The 12,358-nt window shown below is 33.0% G+C and overlaps 1 protein-coding gene across 1 annotated transcript in view; it reads left to right on the forward strand.

The window, feature by feature from the left end:
• LOC106680054 (cytochrome P450 4c21) overlaps positions 1-12,358 on the forward strand; it is a 52,527-nt gene that overhangs the window by 37,282 nt on the left and 2,887 nt on the right. Inside the window, exons 8-11 of the mRNA XM_014419513.2 lie at positions 2,333-2,448; positions 5,614-5,774; positions 10,273-10,346; positions 11,316-11,489. Of these exons, the coding sequence (XP_014274999.2) occupies positions 2,333-2,448; positions 5,614-5,774; positions 10,273-10,346; positions 11,316-11,489 (525 nt within the window). The remainder of the gene's footprint in view (positions 1-2,332; positions 2,449-5,613; positions 5,775-10,272; positions 10,347-11,315; positions 11,490-12,358) is intronic.

Here is a 12,358-nt window from a genome sequence, read left to right on the forward strand (position 1 = left end):
TTTATTTTATTATTTAAATTCATATAAAAATAAATTATAAATATTAACATTAAATATTCTGACTTGCTATTTAAGAATACATTATCATCTAAAAAGTTATTTTTGAGATTTCATAACCATTGTACAAGGGTAAGTCAATTATTATCTGCAATATAGATATAAAATTCGATTGTAATCAAATAGAAAACTTACAAGTACATCATTTTTCGACATAGTCCCTTGCTTTTCAATGCACTCAGTCCATCGTTGTACAAGCTTCATGATACATATGATACATACCATAAAAGAAGGTTTTCGGTTGAGGTACGAGCCAGAAAATCACCGCTTCTTTCATTGCTACGTCCGAGGTAAATCGATGGCCCCTTAGTGCCTCTTTGAATAGACCAAACAAGTGATAGTGGATTTTTTGTATGCCAGAAACATTTGGGTCGCTATGGTAACGAACGGGATAACATCCTAGACAGGATTATTAATAGTGACGAAACATGGATCCATCATTACGAGCCAATGAGTAAACGGCAGAGTATGGAATGGAAAAACCCAAATTCGCCGTGCAAGAAAAAGTTCAAGACCCAATCGTCCGCAGGAAAACTGACCCTTACGGTTTTTTGGTACTTACAAGGTCCAGGTACAATGGTCCAGATATACGTTTTGACTATCACTTGTTGCATCCACTCTCAGAGGCATAAATGTCGATTTACCTCGGACGAAACAATGAAAGATGCGGTGCATTCTTGGCTTGTACAACGATGGACCAAGTGTGTTGAAAAGCAAGGAGACTATGTCAAAAAATGATGTACTTTTAAGCTTTCTGTTTGATTACAATAAAATTTTGTAACTATATATAGCGGATTACAATTGACTTACCCTCATACAATGGTTATGAAATCTCAAAAATAACTTTTTAGATGATAATGTATTATTAGATTAACTTATTATAAATGCAGTAATTTAAGGCTTTTAATAACAGAGGAAACCCTTTTCAGCTTCATTTTCATGAATTTAAATACGTCCATAATTACGCTTGGTTTGAGAGTGAATAGTTTTCCCTATACTTGACATGATAAACTTACAATCTTGCGATGTTGACTTTTTTTTTTAAATCATTTATTTATTGTTATTTACAACTGTATAACATATATACAACAAGTAAATTTGCTGTAGGTGAGATAGTGACATGATACATACACGTAGAGAATCTACCCTTTCATGTACTCCAATAACATTTCTAGAAGAGAAGATCCCGAGGTCATCTTCTTTTCAGACGGCTAGGAGGATTATTAGGTAATAAACGAGAAGCCAGGTTAGAAACAAGTGGATTTGGGTGGTAGTTTGGAAAGTTTTACATGGAAGGAATGGTATCTGGTTTTGGGCAAATCGGCAACATATGGGACATTGAGGTCATGATGTATGACTTGATTTGTGACAAAGTAAGGAGCGTTAAGGATTTTGGACTGTAAGTATTGGATTCGGGAGGAATTTGATGGTATAGTGGAGCCCCAAAGTTCAACTCCGTATGTCCAGATAGGCGTTATAATAGTCTTGTAGATCAGTCTTTTGTAATGGATTGGCAATTTAGTTTGTCTAGTAAATAATGTAATAGTTGAAATCGACGAGCAGTTTCCTGTCTATTCAGTCTTGTGTGAGGATTCCATGTCAGTCATTTGTGGAGATTGTAGTCCTAAGTAACAGATCTGTTCGACAGGAATAAATGGGGTACTATTAAAGAATACTGTTGGACAAGAGGTCATTGGTTTACGATGAAGGGCAAATGTGATTTGGTGGGATTTATTGGTGGGAATTAATTTTAATCCTCCAATTTTGGCACCATTCTTCAAGGGTGGTGAGCGATGTTGATGAAAAATAGTTTTGATAAAAATTGTTCGAGGAGTTTCTATTTGTAAAGTTGCAAAAGTAGATCGAGGAGAAGAGAGGAAAGGTTAGGAAAGGTAGTTCAGTCAACTGAGTAGGAGGTTCTGTTCTAACAAATACTTCAGACTTACCAGAACTCTCCGAAGCATGCGCAGTATAGGATTTGGGAAGGAAAACACATACTACGTATGCTCCATACAGTCGAATGGTTGTTTTAACAGAACTAATAGAGAGAAGAGTGGGGGGGAGGTTATCAGTACAGTACAGTTTGCCACTGCGGATCTCTTCCCTCCCTTTACTCACAGGAAAACTTAGATGCGCTATAGTCTAGAAAATATTATTAACTTTTTTCACGATAATTTCAGTAATTTTACTTCAAATATATTTTTAAAAAAATGTTTTTTTATTAATTATCATTGCTAAAAGGACTAGTCAATATTTCACTTATTTATTTTTCCAGAAAAAGCAAGTACAGAGTCGTACCATCCATTATCGATGTACATTGCGTCAAGAATTGAAAAAAGTAAAAAGTTCAATAATCGAGTGGTAACAGAACTACAAGAAGTATTCATTACAGTAAGTATTCATCTATGAATTTTATTTAGTTTTAGAAAACATCGATTCATACCAATCGATTCATGTATCCATTAAAGGTAACTAATAATGAAAACCTATATATATCAATACACTTTTTTATAATAATTAAAAAAACTATTATCCTTCCTATTGTTCTTTATGGATGCAAGACGTGGCCTCTTACACTAAGGGATGAACAGCGGCTTAAGGTTTATATTTTTAATATAATTAAAATACTTTCTGCTTTATGGAAGTATCAAAAAGCACGACGAAATCTGAAAATTCTAAAAAGATTTGTACACATACTTATTCTTTCAAACTTTGAAATATATCAAAATCGGTTTGCGGATTTTTATGATATTATTGTAATAAGTCTGTTAAATAGTTGATAATGTAAAATAATATGGGATGAAAATTAAATGATTCAATTTTAATGGTATTGCTGATAATATATTGTAAACGTTCGAGTAGGTTTTAAAACGATCACCTTTCCCTTACTAAGCTACTTACGCCCCCAAGGTTTTTGTAGTTCAGTGAGCTAGTGTTGAAGTTATCTATTTTTACAATTTTCACAAAAAATCATCTAAAGACAACAGAAGACGAAAAATATGAACATAATTTTTATTTTTTTGTTGTCATAAAAGTTCGTATTTTAGGGTTTCCCTAGATGATAACACTTATAAAAATTAGTTTCTTCCAAGAATACAAGAGTTTGACAGAAAATAACAAAGCACATGCCATTGGAAAAATCGTTCGGTATCGGCACTTCTTTTTTTTCCCTTTATTTATTCATAAAATTCTCTAATATTTTGTGTTTATACATTGTACACTGTTTATAACAATAAGAACTGTTTTTTTTTTTAAATAAAGGTATTTTACACGAATAATTTTCAAAATTCGGCATTTAATTCCCAACAGTCTATTTCATTGATGGACAGACCAATCTGATATTAAAGACCAATTCATAGTGTCTTGGCATGCTGAGTATAATCAAAATCGTTATTGTGGTTTCCCAGAAAATCGGAAAAAAAAGAATTGTATAATCGACTTTATAAAGTGGCACTTCTGGATGGTCGATTTTGTCGAAAACGTTACTGTCACATTCTATCTATATACTTACAGTCATATCCTAGCCACAAACGTACTGTCACATCCTAGCTATCGACGTATCAGGTACAGGCGATATCGATGAAGGTGGAAAATTTGGGTGAATCACATTTACGGAAAATGGAAGGAGTTCGGGTTCTTGAAATCGACGACGACCACTTCTATTTTCGAATGGGAAAGGACACATTTCGATACCTTCTTCAAAATTAATTTTTCACAGTACATTTGTCACCATTTTTTCGCATTTGTTCGCAGCTAAATCCCAGCAAAACGGGATTGGTTTGCACTGTTCGGACGAAAATTGAAGAAGTGGAATTAGTTGAGGCGGTCCTCCACCGAGAATTACACAGCTTTCCATTCCCAATGAACGAGAGGCCTAAAACTCGCAATAATTTCCCTTACTATATATTCCATGTATAAGTTAGAAAACCCTCAGAGTGAGTATTGATGAAGATATAAATAGATGGAAGAGGAACCTCCGAGAAGAAACCTTGCGGAATTGAAGCGGTGGTGGGTGAATAGCCCAAAAGGGGCCACCTAAAGATGTACTTTCCTGCCGTCGGTTCACGCCTGGAACCAATGTGGGTCCTCCCCGACTACTCACGACAGTTCCTGTGACGGAGCGTGAGGGTGTCTCAGCTAAGCTTGCCGTAAATAGCATAAACATCCATCCCCTATGCCCAAGTTGTTGCGTTCCGGAGACCATCGAGTACGTCGTACTCGCCTATTCCGAGGTACTGAGAATGAAGATGATGAGGGATACAGGAAGAGCGATCACCCTTAGCTGATGCCCAAGGAGAACCACCCGTACTACAAGGCTCCACTCACTTCTCCCTGAGTAGGATACAAGAAAGCAGCAGTGGATTGTAACCCACTGATAAGACACCCGTGTTGCCTAACTAACTATAAGTCATCGAAAGTAAAAAAGAAAAAAAGTTCTGTTAATAAATATTGTTAGATTATTTATTTCGGGATTTACAATTGATATATCAGCTAATTTTCACAAATATAACAACAGAAACTTACCTGATTGTACCGACATAAGTTATTAGCAACAATTGAAAAAAAAACATTATAATCATCATCAAAACATTATTAGTAGTTAAAAAATAAATGGATTAAAAACTATATCCTTTGAATTGGTTAATAGTCGCTCTGCTTTATTTTCAACCCTCAAACTTTCAAGAGTGAATTAATTTGATTATTGATGTTCCGGGTAACCTACGGCAACCGAAAGGTTGAATCGGAAAGGCTGCCATGTATAAGATTAGTAGCGCCCCATGTGGCCAACAGCCAAATCTCACCTCCACCAGCGCTCTCGTTGGCAAGAGAAGCAAGCTAGACTAATGAGAGATAGCCATCTTGTCTCAGCCAGAGAAGCGTCCATCTTTTTCTTTTGTTATCTCATCTTTAATGTCTACATGAGTGAGTAGATTTACTTGAGTGATTCCCGGCAGCAGAGGGGAGAGAAGCCTAAGAATGTGGAGGGAAGAAAGAACCATGGAGTAAGTCCATCTAGCAATAGTTAACACCCACATCATCATCAACCACCTCAATGTTAGATCTACAATTTCCATAGCCCAGTCATACAAAATTCTACTAACAATCTAATCATAATGTTTTCTTTCGGTCACCTCCTACACCTCTTGTAACATAAAACAATAGAATTTTATTACATTTAATCATGTTTCATTTTTCAATTATACAGTCCATTCAAACCCAACCAGCCAACCAAAAGTGAAGTTTGTCTTACAATGCAGTTTAAGGCATACTTCATACAATTGATATGAAACAAATTCCGAGGAAGCCATCTTGTTTCCAATAACACTACTGCGTTTATTGGTCAAAATAAGAGTATGTTTTAGCCTAAAATGGTTTCTTAATGTAATCTTGGGTTTTTGACTATTAATAAAAATTTAATGCACAAATCCATTCAGTTCCCTCACTAGTGCGACATTCGTATCATACTTTATTACATTGTTTTAGTATGCATAATAAGGTCATTTCATTTATTATATTATTTCATACTTAACTTTATGTTTATATTTTTTCTTTTAGTCTTCGCATAGTGTTGCTTCTATGATGTCAAGCACACTCACTTTCTTAGCTGTGATTCCCGAACTTCAGGAAAGAGCTTGGAAGGAACAATATGATATCTTCGGTAAGGATACAAGAGAACCAACTCTCGAAGATCTGGAACAGATGAAACTCCTAGAAAGGTATTCCAAAGTTGGTAAAGAAATTTCATTTTATACTAACCTAACACAGATTCAATAGTACTGAATAAAAATTAATGAATGAATGGAAAAATTCAGAAGCAGGATTCAGAACCCATCCAGTAAAAAAAAATATTATTTAACATTGTGTTGTATTCATTCACTCGACTTTACCTACCGCCTTAGCAGCTAAAGTCGATGCATAAACTACTTGTTGTATCTTCACTAATACTGGATACATAAATATTTTACTTAACTTATACACTATATTTACAAGTATATAAATTAAATGATAACAAAATAAGAAATTAAATAGAAAACAATAAATAAATAAAAAACAGATTTAAACTTAAAGAACAATAATATGGTAAACACAATGTTTCCTATTTACAATATTTCCATTCAGCCTGAGGGACTCCACACCGAGCTATTAGCCCCACTTGTAGAGTATTAAAAGCCAGTGGAGGATGAGTGAAGGATTTTACATTATTGGACTTTTTAATCATCCTTTAAACAAGAATGTGAAATTATCTTGAAGATGAATTGATTTTAAATTATTCAAAATATTAATAAACCAATGGTGAATGTATTGCGCTGGAAAACCGAGCAAAATACTATTATAAAAAGAACACAAAATTCAATATTACATAATGATGAGAAGATAATTGACAATAGATGATATAAATGAAGAGAAGATAGTTGGGGTAAGGTCAGAGAATAACACAAATAAGTTTAAAAAAACTTATTTATTAGGCCCAACGTTTCGGCAAGAACAAAAGCAAGATAACAACCAGCGAATAAAGGATATATAGATTGAATTAAATAATTGTACAGAATGAATACTGATAAAAATAAAGTGATGAAAGAAGTGGGAAATCAAACGTATATATTGGTAATTAAATATGTGAGTAAAATAACATAATTAATGATATAAAAATATAAAGTTATAGAATGCAAAGGAACAACGAAATATGATAATTTAATTTAATATTAATAATTTAAATATTAAATCAATCAAAAATTCGTATCCATTTTTGTCTCAACACTTTATTTTTCACCAGTCCAACGTTTCGGCCATTCTAGCCATCTTCAAGGACATCTTCAATATATTTCTTCCTCACATTAATTTAAAGTTTCTTTTGCAGGCTACTCTGCCCAGGTCATTTTCTTTGTTATAAGTTAAAAGCCTATTTTTTAAAATTTAAAATCATTAATATTTAATTTTTCTTATATAAGATTATCCACAATTAATACACTACCATATAATACACCATTTATTAAAATGGAAAAGTAAAGTGTTGAGACAAAAATGGATTCGAATTTTTGATTTATTTAATAAATAATTACCTTGTCTCAAGAAATTGAAATAATATAATTAAATATTAAAGTTATGAAAATAAAATATATGTAACTAATGTAATGTATAAGTAAAAAAAAAAAAAAGAATAAAGAAACAAACTATAAAGTTAAGTAGGACAAAGAAATAATTAGAAAATATGACGATAATAATATATGGTGCACAAAACTAATAACGTAGGTAAGGAATAATAAGAAAAGAATAGAGAAGGAGAAGGGAGTAATGGAAAGATTAAAAAAAGAGAACCGAAGCCAAGGTATGTCTTAAACCTCTGCTTGGAAGATGACGGACCTCCAAGTAAAGATCAGCGCCGCGGATGGCAAGATCCTGAGTTAAAAAAGAACGTTAAAACAGATGATGAAACTACCAGAAGATGAAGAATACGTTACAACATACATGCAAGGATAACAATATAAAATAAATATAATATATTATTATTATATAAAGAGTAAAAAATTCACAATATTCCATACCTTTGTTGATATTGGTCTGATTTAATTTTTTTTTTTTTGTTAAGAATTTAATTTCATTTTAAATTCCCACCTAAAAATTTTCCATTATATAGTATTTTAATATTATCTTATAAAACTTTCAAATAAACATGAACAAATGTAGTTTTCGGTTCTTTTCTTGATTTTTCATGAAGATTTATGTCACTAATTAATTACAAGTTTAATGATTGTAAGCTAGTTTTCATCAAATTTAAAGTTGTTTTGTTACAGCAGTCTAGATTGAAACAAATTTTTTGGCAACCTTGCATAGTGTCCTGATCTGGCGCAAAGGATTGGGGGCAGAAAGCCTACAAAAAAAAAAAGCTGCAAAATCAGTCCACCCGTTCAAGATATACTCATAACACAGATAGATAGACCAATAGCCAAACTTTTTTTTATTAATTTTAAAATGTTTAAAATAAATTAAAATAAAAAAAAAATTTTAAATGTTTTTAATTAAGGGTCTGTAAAATGGATAGATTTATGAGATATCCATTCTAAAAAAGGTGCTATTTTAAATCCGGAGGTGAGGGGCCGCCTCGTGTTGTATCGCATAGAAGATAAAAATAAAAAATATTAATTAATAAAGACAATAGATAATGGTGAAATAATAAGAAAACAGTCAGAAGTCGAAAGAGAAGTGTGGAGGAGGGGGAGGGGGTGCATCAGAAGATGGAATTATGAGTTGATGTTAATAGGGTTTTTGGGACCTTTCCTGCCCTGCCACCTCGCAGGAAAAGGGGGATGGAGTGATAGACTGGAATACTGTATTGAAGGAAGCAGGGAGACTCAGGGCTGTTGGGTAGAGATAGTGTAGTAGTGGTGCGCCGTGTAGGAGTGATGGTCGTAGTATTACTTTGTATATGAGTAATTTGAGTCTGAGTGACAGCCCTGGTGCGTAGATGAGGTGTTTGAGTTGGTATGATGTTGACTTGACGATTTGTATTCTGTTCTGTATGTGTGCAGTGAAAGATAGATGTGTTTCTAGTTTAATGCCTAGGTAAGTGAGATGTTTCTTGGTTTGTATTGTCTGTTCGTTGAGTTTAGGTGCTCTGTTGGGAGTTTTCTTGTATGAGAAAGTGATGCCGTCTGTTTTTTGTGGGTTGATGTAAATGTGTATGCCTCGTAGTTGCATTCATGCTCGCCGAGTATATGGCAATGTCATCAGCATATGTAGATATTTGAGCATCGTCAAATTTAGTCCCGACTATGTGGGCAATATATATATTGAATAAAACTGGCGCAAGGACCTAACCCAAGGTTCCTATTTAGGTTGTTTGCTGCATCGCTTTATAGCCTGGCAACATTGTGGTAGCAGCTAACACCACGCGAGAACCCGGTTTGTTCCGGGGGGGATGAAACCCCATATATATATATATATATCGATCGATCAGCTGATCTACTCGATCACCTGACATTGAAATAACATCTGACTAAGTCTGTAACTATACATATATGTATAAGTTAAGGCCTGATTGTCAGCTAACAAGTCAAATCAGTTCGAGCAGAACAGTATATACATTTAGATGTATATACATAGATGTACTAGACTGAATAAAGCCATTCTATTTCTGAAACCCGTAAGAGCCATTTCACATACTTTAATTAACTGTTTTCTCTCGACGATACTTAAGTGGTGCTGAAACCCGGGAGTGAGTGACCACCTTCTGCAGGAAGCTGTTGAGTCAAATCTGTCCACAAGTACTCGCGAACTTGCCACGGAGTATGCTGTGTCGAAAGATACTGTTTGCTCCCACATACTCTCCATGGGGAAAGTGAAAAATACCAGTAGACAGCTCCCTCACAAACTTACTCCTCAGCAATCAGCTAAGAGGTTGAAAATTTATTGAAAAACCCTTCTGGTATGTGATTTTATCGGAAGATGGTCATGTGTTATGAAAAGTGGGCTTACTAGGGATATGAATATCTCTGAGGAATGGCTAGATCTCGGTCAAACTGGTTTTCCGGTTGCTGCAAGGAGGCAATTTTAAAAAAAAATCCATGCTTTGCGTTTTTTGAAGATTATTCATCACCAATTTATGCATTATTCGCAATGGATGCTCTTTGAATTCTGAACTCTCCTGCGAATAACTAGAAAGATATTACGCGAAGTTTTCAGAGCGCTATCCTGCTTTGATCAACCGAAAAGGAGTTTTATCCCAAAACATAATGCTCACCCTCACACTTCCCGTCGAACCAAAGAAAGGTTTAAAGAACTTCATGGGTTCGAAGTCCTGCCTCACCATCGGATTGCTACTTTTTTAATCCATGGCCCATTTCCCTCAAGGGAAAATATTTGATAATTTTGCAGAACTTGAAATTGCAGTTCGAGTTCTTTGACAGCCATCTCAAAGAATGATTTTGGCATTGGATCGAGCAATTGGCTAATGACGGTAGATAACAATGGACTATACGCTGAGTATTAATTAATTGTATTTTATATCAAAGATACTAATACAATAATAATACAAATATTTCGTATAAAAACCGTCATTTATTTTTATACACCCCATTAAATTCGTGTGTCTTAGACCTATAATATAGAACGAAAATGGAGACACACCATTTTCCTCCTAGGCCCTTCATATAAATACACACTTATAATATTCAAATAAATTTGTTGAATAACTATTAAATTACAATTTTCTTAAAGGTGCCTCTTAGAATCTCTCAGATTTTTGTCTCCCGCCTTCATTGCGAAACAGGCTGCTGAAGACATTGAAGTAGGTGAGTAGCATTATATTCTATTATTTCTTTTCAAAAGAAATGTAATTTAGATCACTATTTCTAAGCACCTTAGTTCTATTAAACGGATTAGGATAATTTTAATCCTGAATATGAACAAAGGACATTATTAAGGAGAGCGATATTAAAAAACACAAACACAAATCTCAAACCCCGTTGCGACTATCTCCAAAATGTGTGCATCTCATAACAGTGTTAAAGAAAAGAAAAATAAATAAGTCAGTATCCTGTATAAATAGACTTTTTAGATGTGAAAATGTCTTCGAGAGCAGAGTTGTGCGAAATTATTAGGTTAACGAAATACATTTATATTCGTGAATTTTTGATTCGAACAATATTTTATTCGAAAAAAAAATTACTAACACTCCAAATACAGTTGTATTAGTAGAATTTCAATCTAATGAATCTTTAATCAAATAAAATTATGTAATTGAAGTCGGTCTCGTTTTAAAATAATGGAGAAGTCAGTAATCATTGTAGATCCCACCGTAAGATATGAAAATAATGACCTTGACCAGGCAAATAAAGTGAGTTTAATTCCCATTGGAAAACTAGGAAATTTACGATAAATGCATCCATTTTCTTAAGGAAAAGTTCCGTGAGGGCTTCGGAGAAAGAGACTACAACCTGAGAGCCCGTGCAACGATACCCAACTCAACTAGGAGCTTCTTGGAGAAACTCGGGGTCGATATCCAAGACTTAGGTCCTCCTTATATGTTTCTTAAGACGCAGAAAATGAAAATGTTATCGATAATAAACTAATCCATTCCCGTATAAAATTTTAAATTATATAAGATTAACAATACATTTACAACAATGGAACATTTCCAATTTTTTTTTGTTTCTTTTCAATAGTATATTTATTAAAATGTATTGTCATAATTTTTTCAAAGGTAAAAAATACAATCGAACAAGGATAAGTAATTCATTTTTTTTAAATTAAATTTTTAGATGGGATAACTATACCAAAAGGTGCAATGGTAGTTTACCTAGTGGAAATCACGAGGAAAGATCCAAACTACTTCAAAGATCCAGAAGCTTATGACCCAGATCGTTTTCTTCAAGAAGATGAAGAACTAAAATACTATTATAAACCATTTGGAATCGGTGTAAGAAGTTGTCCAGGTGATCATTTTTTTCATTAGCTGAATAGTATTTAAAATCTAGTAATAATAATAATGTTTAAATAAAATAAATTGGATCCTATTTAAGTCTCGATAAACTCTTTATTTATTTTAAATGTAAAACGTTTCTCCCAATTCGGCTAGAATGTATCAACACAGTAATGATATAAAAAAACAAGAATCCCAATAAAACAGCACTAGTGCAGTATGCAGCCGAAAATCAGCATATATTTGATTTATAATATAATTTATAATAATTTTAAATATAGAATATTATACAAGCAAGAGAAAAATACTTAAGTCTATTTACATATGCATTAATTATGCAGTGAATTTTAAAACAGACACAAGAAATCTGAACCAACACCATGCAGAGACTTTAAGTGAAATTAATTTACGAAAAATATAGGAAAAAATTTATATTTAACTTTGATATCAATTTTAATAATAAAAGGAATATGAATTTGACCAAAAATACATTTGGAATAAATAAATTATATGCCAGACCTGAGTGTAAGGAAGTTTACAAATATTGTTGTAATACAAAGTATAATAGTGTTAAATGGATACATAATTAAAAGTTTTAACATTAAGGAGTGACAAAATAGGTATTATACATAAGCTAAGGAAGCTTATTCATAAATTAATAATAAAATCCTGCAAAAAGTTTAATATATTGAAGTGAGTGTAAATTTGTATTTAAGTTATTTTAATAATAATAATAATTTTGTCTGTTAAAACTCCAAACAGAGAGAAATGCTTTATTCATCTATGCTGCCCAAATACATCAGGTTGCTTCCTTCATACACAGCATACTGATCAATCCGTAATCAAACATATATAAATTACATGGTATAAACAAAATAGAAA

The sequence above is a fragment of the Halyomorpha halys genome, unplaced genomic scaffold (assembly GCF_000696795.3).
Source record: "Halyomorpha halys isolate HHAL.00 unplaced genomic scaffold, Hhal_1.1 Scaffold240.1, whole genome shotgun sequence".
Classification (NCBI taxonomy): domain Eukaryota; kingdom Metazoa; phylum Arthropoda; class Insecta; order Hemiptera; family Pentatomidae; genus Halyomorpha; species Halyomorpha halys.